A 19,518-nucleotide genomic window follows, 5' to 3' on the forward strand; every position below is an offset into this window, starting at 1 on the left:
TATTCAGGTGCGGCTGTTACCGAGCACATGGACAGCAGCTGAAGGAAAACAGGCCAGGAGAGGGACAGGGAGAGAGAGAGATTCGCTTCCTTCATATGAACACCTCCAAGCCGGCCCGCGTGAAGCACATGGAGTCTCCCATCCCGTCCTCCTGTCCAGGTAGCACCATGGTGCACAAGGATTGCTCGCATGCTGGGCAGCAGTCCCTGCAGGCTCTGCCAGAGGCCTGGCTCTTTCACCGGGAGGAGAGTGTAGGAGTGAAGGGAGCCTGCAGCCTGATATGAAGTGAGAGCCAGTGCATGTTTGAGTACACATCCATGTGGAGAGAGATGTATCTAGATGAGTGTGCTCGAGCGGACATGTGAGCTTGTCCATCCATCCATCCTCCGATCGCATCCTGCGTGTTTGTGCATGCATGCATTCTCTGTGTACATGCATCTATTGGGCACATCTATGCGTGTGTGCATGCACGCAGCTCTGGATGCATGGCTTGAGGCACTGGTGTGGGTCCAGCAATAAGGGAGCTTTACTCTGGCTCGTTCATTTTTGTGCTGGGCTTTGCATAGCAGTCGGCACAAGGCAAAACCCAAGTCCGCTGGGCAGAAGCTTTCAGGGGTCAAAGAAGCAAAAAGGCTTGCATGGCCGAGCTTTGCTCCTGCTTGGAGAGAGCCTTTCTCCTGTTTGGGGGACGGGAAGTCACAGACCCAAGCCCTCCAAGTCTGTGGCACTGGCTGCTACTCAGAGAGCAGAGAGCTGCTGCGAGGAATCGGGGAGCAACAACATCGATTTCCATGCAGACGCCAGAAGGACTGAGGTCAGTCGGTGCCCTAAAGTTTCAATACAGAACTGTACAGCCAGTTCTCCACAAACAGCCCCGGAGCAGCAGTCACAGGCCTGTGGTACAGTCTGTTGCCATCAATTTTCCTACAGCTGGCAACACCTGGAAATTGTTTTTGGCAGCCAGCCTGCCTTCTAAATCATAACTCCGCCCGGCGCTCAGGGACACTCGGACGTAGAGAGGTTTATGGGTGATGCTTCCCCAGAACCTTCTGCTTCACCCTTGGGGGGCCTCTGAGGCACCTGCCAGCCAAGCCGACTTGGACTTCGCAAGCACCTGCCACGCAGTGCAACCAGGCTGGCAGCGTTGACACTTTCCAGAGAGTTCCTCGGCTGCATAAGAACAGGGCTACGAGTGCGGCTAGCATGGGTGACAGCTAATCACCCAGGGATGCAGGTACTGACAGCCTGAAGCCCCAGGTTTGATGATAACCCCTAGGCCCTGCTGCGGTGCTGGGAGTCTCTGGAGCAGTGACATTTCCAGGGGCACAGCCTAGAAAACCCCACTCCTCCCTCAGCTCAGCCATGGCATGTGACCCCAGCCACGCAGACGAAGCTGGGCGGCTGAATCGGCCACTGCAGTTTTGCATTCTGCTGCTCAGCGGGGCAGTGCCTCGCCCGTCAGCGTGGGCTGCCCCGCTCTCTGAGCCGGGCACGTGAGCTGGACCTGTGCCCGGCGGCTCTCTGACCAGAGCCTAGCAGGGTTTACAAGGCACATTTTCCTGCCCCATTTCTCCCTTTGTCCTGGCCATTGGCCCAAGCGCTATTGATTCCTGACTCTTTCCCGTCAGATCTGAGTTCCCAGCTAACGCTCCTGGGGAGCAGCGAAGGATTATGGGAAAGCATGCGCTCAGGGGATGGCAGCAGTGCAAGCTGGGATTCCAAGAGTCCCTCGGTGCTCTCCAGGGCTCAGAAGCACCTGGTTCAATAGCCTTTAACCCCCAGCCCCTGCCCGCTGCCCTGGCCTTTGCAGGAATCCTCGCTTCATCAATCGGAACTAATTGCTCCCTGTTTGTTTTTGCTGCGCTGGCCTGACCTGAGCTGGAGTTGATTTGCCGGACCGTGGTCAGATGCAATCTGGGGACCAGGAGGTGGGGAGCGGGAACGCTCTCTCTCTCATGTAGGCACAGGGCGAGGGGCTGGGGAACAGCAGGAGAAAGCAAAGCCTCATCAACGCCACAAACAGAGCACAACCCGTGGCACGTCCTCCAAAGCCAATCTGTCTGGGGAAGGCTTTCGCAACCTCAGAGCAAAGGCTGGAACTCTCCTTCCATGACAGGGCAAGAGGGAAAGCCAGGGTGAGAGACAAACGGAGGAAGGCCGGGGCGGGGGGGTTGAGGAGAAATCAATGGACCTGCACCCCTAAAGCTCACCCGCTGGCCTTTTCAGGTGCTCTTGGCCTGAGCCCTGAGAAGCAGTGAGGAAGAGGAATGGGTTGACCTTAGAAATGTTCAGTGATCCATGCACTCTAATAATAACACCGAGCTTTTCATCAGTATCATTACCCCAATTTTACAGATGGGGAAACTGAGGCATAGGGCAGTGAAGTAACTTGTCGAGGGGCACTCAGTGGGCCAGTGGCTGAGCTGGGAACAGACCCCAGGTCTCCTGAATACTAGGCCAGTGCTCTATCTTCTAGGCCACACTGCCTCCTCCAATACGAGTGGGCTTTGGGGCAGGGCTACAAGGTGTGGTGCTCAGTCCATCAAAGAAAGCTCTCAGGACCTGAGGAAATCAAGCAGGTCTGTGGTCCCCAAAGCAGCCAGCTGTACGCAGCACAGTACCTTAGTGGTCCTGCTCCAGATGGAGCCACAAACAGCTGGGCAGGTCTGCGGGTTAGTGCAGGGAACTGGTCTATTCTGCTGTGGGAGGAGGCTTGCATGCCTGGTAGAGGAGCAGAGCTAGAACATGCACTTGGCTGCTATCCGCCCCTTTAACTCCCTCTGCCAGACTGTGAGCCCCAACACAGGCCACATCATGAGGCCCACAGAGACAATAAAATGAAGCAAGTGCCTGGCACGTCTATTTCGTCAGCATTAAGGAACTGCAGAGTCACCATTCACCCTGATCTCACACAGCACCTTCCAGAACAGACTCTTCTACAAACAGGGTGCAGAGATATACTTCACCTACCAATGGCAGGCAGCCACCTCTGAAGCGAAGCAAGGCGGCTGTTCAGCAGTGCACTGCAATGCTGCGCAGTGATTCAGGAGGACTGAATCGTAGAATATCAGGATTGGAAGGGACCTCAGGAGGTCATCTAGTCAACCCCCTGCTCAAAGCAGGACCAATCCCCAATTTTTGCCCCAAATCCCTAAATGGCCCCCTCAAGGATTGATCTGACAACCCTGGGTTTTGCAGGCCAATGCTCAAACCACTGAGCTATCCAGAAAATCCCAGATTTCCCTGAAAGTACCAGAGAAATGGGGAAAGGAAACAAGCTGGACAGTCGCTTCTCCTGCTGCCAGCTCTTTAACGGCTCTCAGTGCTCAGGACTGGAGTTCTATGTCTCCTCCAAAGCACCTTCAGTAGCCCAATGCCTCCAACCCTCACCTGATCCAGAGGAGGGGACTTCTTCCACCCACAGGCTGCCCAGCGCCACTTCCAGCCGCGCTGCTGTCTCCCAGCCAAGTGATGGCCCTGCACCAGCCTTCTTACCCTGGCATGTGCCTCTCAGGAGGCAGCATGGCTGCATCACCATGACACAGAGGAGAGGGCAGCACCAGAAGTACCAACAGCTGCCTTGAGTCTCATCGGGCTTCAGAAATGGACATGGTACCTGCTCACCATCGAGTGACCTCCCTGTGCATGTCCTCTGCTTGTGACCTGTACATTGGGAGGTCTCCTAAACCTCTGCTGGGCCCTTCCCAGAGCTGCTGGGATTTCATTTTAGTTGTGTTGCGGTAGTGCCTTGGAGCCCCAGTCTCCAGGACCAGGGCTGAGTTGTGTCAGGTGCTGTACAAACCCAGAAGAGACTGATGGTCTCCGCTCCGAAAAGCTCACAACCTAAGTACCAGACAAGAGACAAGAGCTGGATACTGCCAGACAGAGGGGGGAGCACAAAGAAGCAATAGGGCAATACTGGTTAGCACGCTGGGCAGCCAAGATGCCCCCGCCCCAATGAAAGATGCTGGACTAGAAGCTGCAGTCTATGTGCTGGCCCATTCTATGACAGGATGTGCCTCCCCGCCTCTGACTCCCGCTGGCCGCAGGATGGACAATGAGATCTCCGTGTCTGACTCACACAGGGGGCTGTTTTGTTTCACTCCTAGGGGAGGCTGAGATTAGCTAATCCTCCCTTACGCGGCTGGGGAAATGGCCTTATGTTCAGAGCGGTTTAAAACAACGTCCGTCCCCTTCCCATCCCCAGCCGGGCTCCCCGGGGAGCGCGGGCCAGTTGTGTTTGCCAGAACTATAACCCCAGCGGACGGCAGCCAAACAAGTGGAGCTCAGGCGGTGTTGCCAGATGATTTCGCAGTGTGATCCTTGGCCTCTGATACCCTGGCAGAGGAGTGTCAGACTACAAATCCCAGGATCCACTGGGGCTTGGGCATGGCAGTGGGTGTGGAAGGAAAGGGGGCCGTGCTGTCCACATCAGAGCAGACTGGGTTATTACAACACACAGGTTGATAACCATTAACTTCACTGGGAGCGGAGATCGGCCCCTGCTAAGCACCTTTGAAAATTCCTCCTATATCCTGGTGAACCGGGGCCTATTACATTAGCCAGAGGAGCTTCTGAAGGACAGTGGCGAAGATTTTGAAAACTGTCCCATGACTTGGGCTGTCTCCGTTTTTGGGGGTCCAACTGGAGACTCCTTAAAGGAGCCTGATTGTCAGAAAGTGGTGAGCACCCGTCTTTGGAGAACCAGGTCCCTCTAAGGTATCTGACATTGGGCACCCAGAATGACTAGTCAGCTTTGGAGATCTTGGCCAGCGCTTGCTGCTTCGCTTCCCCTGAGAAGGAGTCAGTCCCTGTGGGACTTCAGGCCGACAAGGTCACTGGAGGGCAGTCAGGAGACCTGGTTTCTATTTCTGGCTCTGCCGCTCACTTGCTTGTGACCTTGGGCGAATCCTTTCCTTTCTTTGTGCCTCTGTTTCACACGCCCCTTCTCCCTCCCTCTTCGCCTCTCTTGTCTATTTAGGCTGCCCGGCTGTTTCATTGCTATGTAGCCATCTGGGCTCGGGGTGGCACCCAGCTCTAGGACTCTGGGCGGTAGGAGGATCCCAGAGCTCAGGCTGCAGCCTGGGCGGAACGTTTACACTGCACTGAAACAGCCCCTTAGCCCGAGACCTGCGAGCCCGGGTCAGTGGCTGTGGCTAATTGCAGTGTAGACACACCCTGAGTGCTACTGAACTAGTTAATAATAATAAACCTGGGACACCAAAGAGTTAGAGACTGATGAACAAGAAGGGGGGAGCTGAGCTTGGGTGCTCTGCAGAACTCCACGTTTTAATTCAGATCCCGTAAAAATAAATAAGAAATGAATGAAGAGACACAGAAACCAACAGGCCAGAAATTAACCGTATCTTGGTGCATGGCCAGCGATCTGGTTGACTACCATTGTGTTCCAAGTGATGACTTCTGTGCATTGATACAGAGCTCCACTGAGGGCAACTCTGCAGTCTGCTGGCACGAGAATTGCCTTTGAATGCCTCTGAGAATGTTATTTTGACTCTGATTTCACAATAAGCCTGTTGGGCAAAGAGCAGCCAGGTTTTCTCTGTTTTCACTGAAGGGCCCCAGTGCAAAGCCAAGTCTCATTTCTGTGTTTGGAGGAGATGTACCATGATCAAAGTCACCAGCCCGAGACATCCGTGAGTCACATCACTCAACAGCTGCCTCTGGCTGCCTACGGGGATGTAGCTGGAAGGCTGGGTGGGCAGGTCCGGGCTCAACAGAGTTGCTCCGAGGGACTGCTCCCTTCAGAGAGACGCTGCATGTCACCAGGCGCAGCTCAGTCTTGCTGGTTCCCCCTTAGCTTCTCACTGTTCCCAAAGTTCTCGGCCTGAGGACACGCAGGCACTCGCGTCTCATGGTAAGGAGTGCAGGGCAGCTAGATAGATCCCTCTAGATGCTGAGCCAACGCACAGGCAGCTCACGCTCAGGTGGGACCCAGTTTGGGGTTTCGATCTGCTGCATACTTGCTCCTGAGTGAGGAGATTTAACGCAGCCCGTTTGCAGCGTGGGAGTTCAAGAACCCGATTCTCAAGCTGTGCCATGGCATGGCTGCTCCAGTAATCCTTGAGCATTCCGGTGGCAATTTGGACCCGAAAGTGTGGTCCCCGGGAAGGCGCTGACCTTTGCTGGCTGGTGTGTCTGTGCAGTGCTCCACGCTGCTGGGGGGGGAGGGGGCATTTCTCAGCGCCCTCGGTGGCTGATGCAGGGAAGCTTTTCCTTTGCTGGCTGGACATAGCTGCTGCTGAGGGAGAGGAGAGGGGATCTGATGGGATTTGCTGGAGGCTTCTTATTCTCCAGCTCTGCAGACTGCCTGGCTTGACCCCAGCAACTCAGGACCAGCTGAGCCAGATCCACCTCCTTGTTCTATCCTGACATGGGAGGGCCCCTTGGAGGGCCATGGGATCCCCTTCTAGAGAGGGACCCCTCAGCCCTGGACTGCTGTGGAGCAGGTGGGGGGCCACCTCTTGTCTCCCCTGGGGTGTGGTGGGAGAAATAGCCACGCCTTCCTCCAGCAGGAGACCAAGATGGGACAGTCTCTCTCTAAGCCCCCTTCCCCAGGATTGTAGCTGCAAAAACCGGGAGGGGCCTTTCGGATGCTGATGGGGCAGAGGGTGATCAGCCTGGGCTGAGGCAGTCGCTCACACCTCCTGCCCTGGGCCAGGGAGGGGGCCCAAAGTGCTGAGGTGGGTGAATGCCCCCCGTGTTACAGGTGGGGAAGCTGAGGCACAGAGTGGGGAAGTGACCAGGTCCGAGGCCCCAGGGTTGTCAGTGGCAGAGGCATTCTGCCTCCCTGGCCTGTGCTCAGGTCCCGAGAGGAGAAGGAGCCATTTGGGAGGTGGGCTTGGAGCTGGGCTGCTGGAGCCCTGAGAGAGGCCCTGATGAGGGCTGCAGGTGGGGCCAGATCCTGCACACCCCACACAAGTCATCCTAGATATGGTGTGTGAGGCAGGGCAAGAGCTGGCCCCCTGAATGAGGTAGGGGGTTTTGTGGGGGTCAGACTGGGGTGCGTGGGGTGGAAAGCCAGGAAGCACAGAGCCTTTCTCCGGGGCACATGCTATATTAGGGCCCCTCCGCTCAGGGGCTGTTTATCTGGGAGGTGATACTTAAGTGTAAGTAAATAAACAGAGAGCAGATGGCACGGAGGGCCGGCTGGCAATTCCCTGCTCTTGGGGGTTCCTGTTGGGAAAACACGGCTGCCAGCCGAGGCAAATGGATTCCAGACCCGCCAGGGCCACATGTGGCCACCAGGACGCTGCCGGCCTGACCTTGCTGAACCTTGCTAAAGCAGCATCGTCCGTCACACCAGGGGGTCGAGGAGGGGTCCGTTCGCTCCCCCTTCCTGTGCCCGGTGGCCGGCTTTACAAGCCTGGCCTGGCCTGCCCTTGAGGTCTCTCCCTCCCCCCCCCGTCGATGGGCAGGGAGAGATATTAACCCCCCAGCAGGGGGAGGGGGCTCTCCGCCGGGGTCCTGCCGCTTTCACGCACTGTCACTCTGAGCAATGGAAAGGCTGCGTGCTTGGGAGCTGAGGGCAGGGACGGGAGGGCGAGGCAAGGGCTGCCACTGCTGAAAGGGGCTGGATTTGTCCCATTGGACAGGAGTTCCCAGCCTCTAGCAAATGGACTGGCGCTCCAGCTGGGAGCTAGACTCTCCCTGCCCACCTGCTGAGCTTGGGGGCACTGTCCATCTCCTGTGCCGTTGGGTATAGCCTCCAGGAGCTTGTGCCTAACCCACAATGGAGTTTGGGCTGGTAGCTGGCTAGATTCTGATACCTAGGTGCCCACCACTGTGGTATCTGGTCTGGGAGAGAGGGAAGTCACATGGGGGGTGCTGGCTGAGACAGGTGAGGCCACATGCTGGGAAAGATACTATACTTGTCTAAACCATCTGGGCACCTCACTGGGAGAGCATGCTCTGGATTTAAGGGAGAGATTAGCAAAAATGTTAAGCGTGAAACTTGGCCTAGTTTGTACACACACCTACCTACCTAGCTTCTGTGTGCGAACCAGGTGAGTGTTTGTGCCCTTGGGAATTCTGGTCCTTTGCAAAGGCAGCTATGCCATTCACACGTGCAGCCGCTATAACTGCGAACACTCATTAGCAGCACAGCTGGGCACCATCTGGGCCTAACTCAGTATTAGTAGAAAGGAATTGCGGAGGGCAAGCAGCGGCCACGATTCCCCCTGCGGGTGGGAGATTCCAGTGGGGTCTGGCTAGTTTGCAAAACCAAGAGAAACTGGTTGTTCCATGCAGCATTGGTTTTCTGGGAGTTGCTCGAAACATTTCCCCCCTTAATTTGCGCCAGGGCTTTTCCAGAGACAAGTAATAAAGGAACAATCCCCCACCACACACCTTGCTGAATGAGTCTGGTTTGAGGTTCTTTCTTCTTGTTCTTCTACAGTATTTCTGTGACCGTATCCCTCAGCGATCAGGGGCAGGCCTCCTTGAGCTACATACTGAACAAGCACAGAGTAAGAAAGAGACAGGCCCTGTCTCAAGCAGCTACAGTCTAATTCTTGCCTTGCCCCTGGGACGATAAACCCAGGGAACAGCCCAGAGCTCACACTTCTTTGGAGTCAAAAGGAACCCGAACCTCAGCAGTTATAAGCTCTGTTCTCACTCTAGAAGCCCTGGTTTTCCAGTGGGTTCTTGATTCAGCAACACAAGAGCAGAATCAGGCTCTTCATTGGTTCCAGCCGTATTTGAAACACGCGGCAAAACAATTCCAGGGCCTGATTTTAAAAAATCAATAGACGTGCAAGAGAAATGAATGTGCAAATACGTGAGCAAAACAAGTGTGCAATTGTTGATGTTAGCAAAAACCAGGCCTTCACTGTTAATTTGAATGTTAGCAAAAACCAAGCGCTCATCTTCTGTCAGATGAAAAAGAACAAACTGGTTCAGGTGTAAGAAAGAACACGCTCAGGCTTGTAGAGAACGTTATAAATAACAGAACGTATTAAAAAGGGTACATTTGTAGTGGTGTTTTTAACACATTATAGATTTGGCTTTGTGCAGAAAAGGTGTGGGAATCAGCTGTGTGTGGATGTGCCTGTAGGGGTGATTGTCCCATATAGCCCATACCAACGCTGATCTGTCCTGATGAGGGGAAATTTTAGCTGCCCCGAGTCAGCTCCTGTTGCTTCTTGGGGGGCGGAGCAGGTTTCTGAAAACCACATTAAACTGCCATAAAATGCCCCTGTGCTCCCGTGGGAATCTGATCCAGCTCTGTGCCTCCTTTCAACTGGAAACCAGATCCTGCCTCGGAAACTTGGGCCGAGGCACCAGGGGTATCTGAGTGATTTACCAGGCTGGGTGACTGAGGGGCTCGTCACGCGGTGCTCTGTGGCATGTCAGCTCCACTCACGCTGGTGTCAGCCTTCTCCCCACAGTGGTGGGTGAGCTCAGCCAGCATCACACGTATTCTGATGCTCTGGGCCCGCACCAGGCTGGAGGTGACTTCAGGGTGTGCTGGCTTTGACATGCCTGGATGAGCTGCCTGCTGAGGAGTAGGAGCTGGGGGGATGCAGTAGGGAAGCTGAGTTCTCGTCCTCACGGGCTCCCTGGCCAGCCTGCGGTTCCTCTCGGTGGGTGGAGCCGGAAAGGTCTGGGCAGTGCTGCAGCCCTTACTCAGCTGAGTAGTCCCAATGACTTCAGAGGAGCTACTCCCATCAGGAGCAGCTGCAGCAGGATCCTAGCTACTAATAGACTTTAAGGCCAGAAGGGACCATCTAGCCTGACTCCTGCCCTTCGCCGGCCCCAGAACCTCACCCGCCCACTCTGGCCGTAGGCCCCAATCCTCTGGCTGAGTTCCTGAAGGCCTCAGATCTCGATTCAAAGACTTCACGGTGCAGAGAACCTCTCCTTGCCAAGAAGCTCCATAGGCCAGGAGCTCCTCTCTCCTCTCCTACCTGCCAGGCTCCGCGAGCCGATACGGCAGATCCCCGAGAGCCTGGAATGCATTACACGCCTGTCGGGAGGGGAAGTCTGTCCCAGTTCCGGACCCAGGGACCCTTGCTAGCCAGGCGAGATTGAGAGCGAGTCCCACAAAGAGCCTTTGTTCCTCTGCTGGAACGAATGGATTGGAGACAGCTGAGGTCATTTGTCAGTCTGCATTACCGGAGACCTTGCAGGTCAGGCAGTGGGAAGGAGGGAAGGGGGACAGGTGGAGAGACAGCCAGCCGGACAGACAGACAGAGCAAACAGATATAAATAACTGCAGCTCTCTCCAGAGCTTGCTCCTGGGGCATCCGGCAGGCGGGTGGGATAGGCAGCCACGGACTACGAAGGGCGAAGTTTTATCTTGGACTCTTCTGGCTAGGGGAGGGGCCTAGACTTCGGCCAGGCCTAGCGCTGGCTGGGCAGGACTCGGGGAAATCCACCCCTACTCAGCTCTGCCAAACGCACCTGGGGCTCAGGCTGCTCATCTAGCCCTGAGCTCACCTGAGATCTCTTCTCCCCCACATACCCCTCCATCCATCCATCCCCATCCACACCGTCTTCTCCTCTATCCATCCCCATCCACACCATCTTCTCCCCCACGTACCCCTCCAATCATCCCCATCCACACCATCTTCTCCTCCATCCATCCCCACCCACACCATCTTCTCCCCCACGTACCCCTCCAATCATCCCCATCCATACTGTCTTCTCCTCCATCCATCCCCATCCACACCATCCTCTCCCCCACGTACCCCTCCAATCATCCCCATCTGCACCATCTTCTCCCCCACGTACCTCTCACGCCCACCCCTATCTGCCAAGGCAGGTCACTGCTGACATGATGCACCTTGGTGCCGACCCGCAGCACTCCCTGTGAGTCCAGATGGATGGGCCCGTCCTAGCGCTCTGTCTGTCTGTCTGCCTGCGCCCAGCCGGGCGGTATCTGTCGGGGTCACAACGCAACAGTGAAAAGCAGCAGTTGCCACTGAAGGGACCATGTCCACCCTCTCTCCATGACCCGCTCGCTTTACCCCCCAGGTCCCTTTGCAGCCAGCCCCCCCGAGCAGGGACGTCCGTCTCTCCTGAACGGGGCAACGGGGGCAGGAGGCTGAGCTCAGCCAGTGCATCCCCCTGGCAGCCCTAGTGCAGACATGGTCTGTTTGCAGAGGCAGATGGGACCGTGGAAGAGCAGGATTCGGCAGCAGGTCGTTTCAAGCCCAGCTGCTCCCTGGGGTGAGCCGGAGGAGGAAGCTCTGGGGGAGGTGCATGTGTGGGCTGGGGGATGGCTGGGGCTAGGGGATTTGTGCAGCTTTGTTTCATCCCTGCCGGTGGAGTTACAGCTTCATTGGGCTCCATTTCAGCCAAATCCCGATGGTAAGGGGCATAAATCCAGGAAGGATTCCGGGATGAGCTGGGGTTGCTGGGTCGGGGTGAAGCCAGCCCCCGGGAAGGGGCCAGGGGCCCACACACCCAGTGTCTGGAGTGAAAGTGATCGCCCCAGAGGTGCTGAGTGGTGGGAGCAGCAGTGTCCCTCCTGGTGAACCCTCTGCCTCTGTCGGAGGAGTGACCAGGTGCAGGAGGTGGAGCCGTGGGCAGGATTCCTTTGAAAGTCTCCCTCTGCGGCCACCGAAGGAGCCGCCACCTCCTTCCCTCTCTCTAACAAGAGGAAACTTTTTAGCACGCCACAATTCTTCAGAGAAATTTATGGCCCACGAGGGAGCGGCCTGCCAGGGCCCTTCTCTGCCCGAATGGCTGCAGCGCTTCCTCCGAGGGGCCGAGAGCTGCTTTGATGCCACGCAGGCAGGCCTGCAGCTCGAGCGCCAGATATTCGGCTCCTTCCCCTGCAGACGCACACAGGCCCTGCAACCCATCCACCCCTTCCCTTCCCTTCCTCTCCAACGGCTGCTTACGGAAATGGCTCACTCGCAAGCAGGCTGCTGGTGGCAACCGGTGGGAGCCCCCAAGGCAGCGTGGCACAGGCTTGTGGAGGCCGTGCACCATGCCCGGCGAGCCAAAGGCCCATGTAGCTAGCGTGGTGAGGGGCAATATGGCAGCTAGGCAGGCAGCTAATCATCTCTCTCCCCACACGCCCCCAGCTCAGAGGGCACTGCACGGAGCTCACTCTGTAGTAAAAGATCCTTTAAAATCCAGGTAAACTGGATTAATTCCTCCTCTGGAATCGCCTCCTTTTACTCTTTCTGTAGCCCCCCCGCAAATCAGCCTTGTTAGACAGGCTCTTCCCAGAGGAGTATTGTCTAGTGGTCAGAGCAGGGGCCCGGGGCCCAGGACATCTGGCCTCTATTCCCAGCTTTGGCGAGTCAGGGTGCCCTCTCTGTGCTGCGGTTTCGATACAGTCTCCCTCGGAGGGTATCGTGACGCCTGCGGGGTGTTTCTGGAAGGCTTTCCGCCCCTGGCCTGGGGTGTGCAGAAGTGGAATGTGGGGTTTGCAGAACCCACCTTTAACTGACTTCCCTACAATCCCCTAGTTGGAGGGCAGGATGTCTCAGCCCCTGGGGTGCAACCCAAAGTGGGTCCCCAGAAGGTGTCAAAGGGGCATGAGGCTGGCTGGGCTGCACTCCCCACTCCGGGGGTTGTGCCCTGGTGCCCAGGGTGGCAGCACTGCTCAGATTTGGCCTAGCTACTCCTCTTTCATGATGGCGGGGTGGGGGTGGGGGCAAATAGGAGTGAGTGGTGCTGTGACCCTTGGTGCCTAGGTTGCAATGCCACTGGAACAGATTTGGCCCACCCGGCCACCCCTCCAGACCAAGGCCTGAGCAGCACTGTAATTCCCTCCCCGCTCCAGCCAGAGCTCGCAATGCCCAGAGCAGAGAGCTGAGTCCTGCCTGCCCCATGGGACAGGAGCTGGGAGGGAGCAGTAGGTGCCACATTCCCCGGGAAGCACCAGCCTCCAATGTACCCTTCACCCTGCAGCCAGACGACACTCTGTCTTCTATATTCCCTGTCCTGCCCCCCGTCAGCTCCCACCGATGTACCCCTTGCCCACAGCCATGCAACTCCCCCTACATCAGAGAACCCATCCTGGCCCCAGCCCCCCAGGTCTTCTCCCACTGTGCCCCTAGCCCCTTCTGCCCCGATCTCCTTTCCCCAGCTTCCCTGTTTTCCTGCCAGGAACCCAAATCCCCTCCACCCCTTTCCCGTCTCCTCCTCATGGGCTGTGGGTGGGGGTTGTATGTTTTTTGGGGAGCTATTGGCTGGCTGCACTGCCTGCAGACTTCTCTGCCCCCCATTCCTTCCCCAGCCCTCCCATTGCACCGCCATGCCTCCTGCCCCCATTCCTTCCCCAGCCCTCCCATTGCACCCCCATGCCTCCTGCCCCCATTCCTTCCCCAGCTCTCCCATTGCACCCCCATGCCTCCTGTCCCCATTCCTTCCCCAGCCCTCCATTGCACCCCCATGCCTTCTGCCCCCCATTCCTTCCTCAGCTCCCAGACTCCCAGCTCCATTCTCACTATACCTCCAGACCCCCTGATCTCCCCACTTCATCTCCAGGCCTCCAAATCCCCCCTTATCCTCTGTCCTTCCTTGGCAGTGAGTGGGGTTTGTGTTTTGGGGGGTGTCTTGGCTCACCACCCCTCCCCCAATTGACATTGGGGGTTACACATCTGATCTGGAGCATCTGGAATCTTAGCTCTAAGGTCCCCCTTCAGTGGACCCCTGCTGGGTGGGAGCACTGGGTCTGGTGGCATCTGAGGGGGATCGTGACAGGCCATCAAGGTTTACAAATGGGTCCTGAGCCCATAGAGGTTAAGACACTCTGTTCTCGGGCCTGCCTGCTCTGCCATCAGCATTGCTGCCAGAGCTGGGGTTAGCCTCATAACCCTTAGTTAGACCTGTGAATTCTCTATTGTCATTTCTTTGTCCTTCCCTCCGTCCACCAGCTCCACATACAAGAGCAGGATGAGTTCGGCTGCCCGTTTCCAGGACAGTTAGTTTTAATGTATTTCCATTTAGTGTTTGAAATGTGTCTTTTAGGGTCCCTTTTGCAGGTGCAATTGTGCCACTAATGAGCGGAGCTTCCCGCGACTGGATATTCTTGGGGCAAAGAGGTGTGTAAGCTTCCAGAAATGGAGAGATGCATAAGCCCAAATTCAATCCCTTACCTAGGGCTCAAAGCAGGTGCGGAATAAGAGCTGTGCCTGCAGTTACACTGAGTGGAATAAAAACCATCAGCTTGTCCTGCCGTGTGAATGGTCCCCAGCTGTGTTCAGGAAGAAGTTTCCACCCATGACTGCTCAATTAGGTGCATTGTGGGCGGCTCATGCCTTCCTTGGAAGCCCCCCGCAGGGACCACTCTCAAGCCAGGCTACCGGATGAGATGGGCCATTTCTCTGTTCCGCTCTAGCGGTCCCTATGCTCCTAGCCCTTGTGCTTCCACAGGGGTCCCCGGTTTCTCTGCCGGGGATTCCTAGGACTTGGCAGGCTCTGTGGCCAAAGGGAGAAGCAGCATTGCCCTCTCCTGGCCTCCAGCTGTTCCTAGACCTCTGCAGGGTCGCGGCTTCTCCAGCTTTTACCAGGCTCATGTTGCTTGGCTGAGAAGGAAAATTTGCCAGGCAAGGGGAAGGGGAGGCAGGCTGAGGGAGGCTGAGCAGATACTGAGCGGGAGAGCAGAGTAGCCTGGGGAGGTGATGTTTGGAACGCTCACCCCAAAGCTCTTTAGGGGAAGTGTGGGGGGCGGGGGTAGCGGTTAGTGCATCCATGCGGGGCTCCATTTAACCCCACTCTGCCTGCAGTGTTGGGAGAGTCGCTGAGTCCCAGCTCTGTGCAGTGGAGGGGAGACTCGCTGGGCCCCTAGGGGGATGGGCACCAAGGGGTTTCAGATCCTCAGGGACCAGAGTTTATAGACGTAGCACATTAGCAGCGTCTTTAGGGCTGGCTGAGGACACCCGTATGGGAGCGATGGGGCCCAGTGGAGAACTGAGCGCAGCAAGGGGCGTTCCAGGCCCGGCTCTGTGCTGGGGGAGGGCAGAACACGCCGCACTGAGTGCACCCCATGGCAGCGGAGTGTCATCCGGCCCTTAACGAAGGGAGTCCCCCAGCGCAGCTGGGACGTGCCCCCCAGGTCACACACGCAGTGTCAGTGGCCAGAACCCAGGAGTCCTGGGGCCGGTCTATCTAAGGTACTTCTGTAGCCCCTGTTACCATGGTCTCCACGCACTCCACAAGCATCCAGGTATTTCTCCTCCCAGCACCCCAGCCGGGCAGGGCAGGGCTTTATCCCCACTGTACAGATGGGAGCTGAGGCCCTGAGAGGCTCTGTGACATGCCCAAGGTTGCGCAGGCAGTCTGTGGTGGAGTAGGACAGTGAAGCTGGGTTTCCCAATGCCCAGGCTTGTGCCCTAACCACTGGGCTACCCTCCCTCCCCAGAGGAGACGAGTGCTGCCAGCCAGGCATCTGATCAGTTCCTTCGGGTGCCGGGGGCAGCAGGTTGGAGCTGGGTCCCGGGGCACAGCTTGTTCTAGGGGTGGGGGCAGCTCAGCCTGAGAAAGCCCGGAGTGGGACAGGGCAGGAGGTGATTGCTCACTCCCCAGGAGACATGAGGAAATGGGGTCATTTGTGCCCACTGAGCAAAGATCTGGCCCCGGGTGGGAAGATAAATACAAGCAACCCAAGGCCCTGCTGCTCCTGCCATCAGTGGGCTGACAACGGGGTAAGGCTGCCATCTGCTGTCTGCTCTGGACGGCAGCAGAATCTCATACCCCATCTATACATGGACCTGTGTACACCTACTGCACAGAGACACCCCTGTACACGCCTGGCTCGGCTCACACCTACTGCACAGAGACACCCCTGTACGCGCCTGCCTCGGCTCACACCTACTGCACGGAGACACCCCTGTACGCGCCTGCCTCGGCTCACACCTGCTGCACGGAGACACCCCTGTACGCGCCTGCCTCGGCTCACACCTACTGCACAGAGACACCCCTGTACGCGCCTGCCTCGGCTCACACCTACTGCACAGAGACACCCCTGTACGCGCCTGCCTCGGCTCACACCTACTGCACGGAGACACCCCTGTACGGGCCTGGCTCGGCTCACACCTACTGCATAGAGACACCCCTGTACGCGCCTACCTCGGCTCACACCTACTGCACGGAGACACCCCTGTACGCGCCTGCCTCGGCTCACACCTACTGCATAGAGACACCCCTGTATGCGCCTACCTCGGCTCACAACTACTGCACAGAGACACCCCTGTACGCGCCTGCCTCGGCTCACACCTACTGCACAGAGACACCCCTGTATGCGCCTACCTCGGCTCACAACTACTGCACAGAGACACCCCTGTACGCGCCTGCCTCGGCTCACACCTACTGCACGGAGACACCCCTGTACGCGCCTGCCTCGGCTCACACCTACTGCACGGAGACACCCCTGTACGCGCCTGCCTCGGCTCACACCTACTGCACGGAGACACCCCTGTACGCGCCTACCTCGGCTCACACCTACTGCACGGAGACACCCCTGTACGGGCCTGGCTCGGCTCACACCTACTGCACGGAGACACCCCTGTACGCGCCTGCCTCGGCTCACACCTACTGCATGGAGACACCCCTGTACGCGCCTGCCTTGGCTCACACCTACTGCATAGAGACACCCCTGTACGCGCCTGCCTCGGCTCACACCTACTGCACGGAGACACCCCTGTACGCGCCTACCTCGGCTCACACCTACTGCACAGAGACACCCCTGTACGCGCCTGGCTTGGCTCATAACTACTGCTGACACCTGAAAGTCCGCACACCTGCACAGGTTCAAGCCTCAGGCATATGCCGCACCTGTGCTGTGTGATTCTTGCACAACGGGCAGCGTTCTCTGCCGGCTCCTGGACACATCGCCACACGGTGACACACTGGGTCCCATTCAGTTTTATTACATAAATAGGTTAAAAGAGTTTCCCCCTGCAGTAAAATAAATCCCAAGTCTCCCCATCCCCCACAGCCCCTCCTTTCCCAGCTGAGTGCTGGGACATTCCTGACCTCCCCTCCTTTCCCATAATATCTGGGCTCTGGGGTCAGAGCCCAAGCCCTGTGTGGCCTTGCTCCTTGCCGTCCCATTGAGAGTGGGAAGCGAGGCTCCCTCACGCTTATGATCGATAGACACTCCTGCAGCTCCAACCCCGCCCCATCTCACCTGCAGCCGGGAGCATGGCCTCTGCATAGAGGCATTTCTGCCCAGCCTGCTTCATGGTCCCTGTCAGATCTCAGCCCCTGGGGCGACCAGCAGCAAAGACATGCAGAAAACCATCCAGGGCTTAGCTCCCGCTGCAAGACAGGTGCCCCTGGCTGCTTCAGCCTGGGACATCCCAGGTGGCAGGCGCAGAGTCCCTGGAGCCCGGCAAAGGGCTCCCCCTGCAGGTGAGGTTGGGTGTGGAGGGGTCAAGCAGGCAGCTCCCATTCCTGGGGTTGATAGCGGGTCTCTGATATAAGGTAGGCGGCTCTGGGCTCCAGGAGTCAGGCTGCCTAGCGAACAGCTCCCGCCGCTGGTCTGTTGCAGAAGGTCTGTTCTGACCAGTGAGCGGCTCCTAGTGCAGGTCAGGGGTGGAGGCGCCCAGGTAGGTGCGAAGGTCGCTGATGTTCGACGGGATGATGTTGGAAGGAATGGTCTCCCTGTTCAGCCGCTTGTATGCTGCATAGCGGTGACACCCCCCGAAGGAATAGAAATAATCCCCCCCTTGGCTGCCTTTGATCCAGAGGATGTCTATGGGAGGCACCCTGTCTTCTTCCTCCTGGGGAGCAGAGAGAGAGCTCGAGAAATGGGGTCATAGAATCATAGAATCATAGAGTATCAGGGTTGGAAGGGACCTCAGTAGGTCATCTAGTCCAACCCCCTGCTCAAAGCAGGACCAATCCCCAATTAAATCATCCCAGCCAGGGCTTTGTCAAGCCTGACCTTAAAAACTTCTAAGGAAGGAGATTCTACCACCTCCCTAGGTAACCCATTCCAGTGTTTCACCACCCTCCTAGTGAAAAAGTTTTTCCTAATATCCAACCTAAACCTCCCCCACTGCAACTTGAGACCATTACTCCTTGTCCTGTCATCTTCTACCACTGAGAATAGTCTAGATCCATCCTCTTTGGAACCCCCTTTCAGGTAGTTGAAAGCAGCTATCAAATCCCCCCTCATTCTTCTCTTCCACAGACTAAACAATCCCAGTCCCCTCAGCCTCTCCTCATAAGTCATGTGTTCCAGACCCCTAATCATTTTTGTTGCCCTTCGCTGGACTCTCTCCAATTTATCCACATCCTTCTTGTAGTGTGGGGCCCAAAACTGGACAAAGTACTCCAGATGAGGCCTCACCAATGTCGAATAGAGGGGAACGATCACGTCCCTCGATCTGCTGGCAATGCCCCTACTTATACATCCCAAAATGCCATTGGCCTTCTTGGCAACAAGGGCACACTGTTGACTCATGTCAAACAGCAGCAGGGAGTTAGCCCCATCCAACCCACCGCCCAGGGTCTAAAGACTCACCCCCCCAACACCTAGTCACCCCAGCTGAGAGCTCCCCCGCAGCAGTGCCTGCTCAAGGTACATGCTGACGTTACACTCCTGGCAGTGTTGGTGTAACCCCGTGTCACCAGCACACTCTCAGCGTGAACGCAGGAAGAGCAGTCACAAGTCACTGTGCCCACTGCAGTGCGGCCACTCGGCCCAACTCTGGCACCCCTGGCATGGCCACCCCGGCATAACCTGGGTTTAGCAGGTGGCCCCGTTCTCAGCATCGCCAGCGAAGCGCTGCCACCCCCAGGATGTATAACCCTGGCATTACCTGGATGGTTTTCATGAGGCTGGCCACCTTGCTCTCCTCCAGGACCGAGGGGATGGGTCTGATGAGCACCCTCATGGGGACATTGTGTATGGTGGGGATGTTGTCAGAGTGGATGCTTCTGTTCCCCTGGTCTTCTTCCGCTGGGCCCGTGCTAGCCATTGCTGTGGCCCGGCCCCTGCCAAGAGCCCCTTGGAGCACGCGCCACTGCCCACCTGCCCTCACCCGCAGCATCCACTGCTGCCCCAGAGCCCCACGGAGCGCTGCCGGGGAGGCCTTACACTCAGGCTTGGATTGCACCGTTTGGAATCGCAGGGCAGTGCAGAGGAATCTGTTCCCCCAGCCCAGCTCCACCTCGTCTGGGTCACCGCCCTGGGTGGATTTCTCAATTGCACAAAGCTTTCACTCTGTGCTTTCAGCCTGGGGCTGGGTTTTGGGTCACCTCCCCCCACTGCTGTGTGTGAGGTGGAGAGGCTGTTTCTGGCAGGGCGAGCGCGGCTGAGTCACAGTGAGTGTGCAGTGTGCAGTGCGCTTCGCCCTCGCCCACGGGGCAGCCGGGAAGCCAGTTCAATCATTGCACCCCTGGAGGCGGGGCCTGCCTTCCTCCGCCGACTCAGAATGAACCGGTAGAACGGAGTCCGGGCATCCCACGAGGAGTCCGGGGGATGGGGGCTGGCCGAGGGCCTGTCTGCTCAGAATGGACCTTAAAGATCCTAGGCTGCAAGACCCAGGAGCCCGGTGTCTTTAACCAAATCATTATCTCCTTGCCCCA

At 57.3% G+C, this 19,518-nt stretch overlaps 1 protein-coding gene across 1 annotated transcript; it reads right to left on the reverse strand.

Annotated features, from left to right (window-relative positions):
• Positions 1–16,972: 16,972 nt before the first annotated feature.
• SRXN1 (sulfiredoxin 1) lies at positions 16,973–19,152 on the reverse strand. Its single transcript, XM_074969684.1, has 2 exons — positions 18,750–19,152; positions 16,973–17,705 (listed from the first exon to the last, which is right to left on the reverse strand). Exons 1-2 carry the CDS (start codon positions 18,978–18,980, stop codon positions 17,502–17,504), a joined length of 435 nt encoding a protein of 144 aa, XP_074825785.1. The 5' UTR covers positions 18,981–19,152; the 3' UTR covers positions 16,973–17,501.
• Positions 19,153–19,518: the final 366 nt, after the last annotated feature.

This window comes from Natator depressus, chromosome 13, assembly GCF_965152275.1.
Source record: "Natator depressus isolate rNatDep1 chromosome 13, rNatDep2.hap1, whole genome shotgun sequence".
NCBI classification, from domain to species: Eukaryota; Metazoa; Chordata; order Testudines; family Cheloniidae; genus Natator; species Natator depressus.

What these genes read in the sequence shown, in the direction of transcription:
- SRXN1 (XM_074969684.1), bottom strand. Translation starts at nt 18,980, where the DNA reads ATGCTGCGGGTGAGGGCAGGTGGGCAGTGGCGCGTGCTCCAAGGGGCT. An exon ending in GCCTCATGAAAACCATCCAG is followed by an intron (nt 17,706 to 18,749) that starts GTAATGCCAGGG and finishes TCTGCTCCCCAG; the next exon opens with GAGGAAGAAGACAGGGTGCC.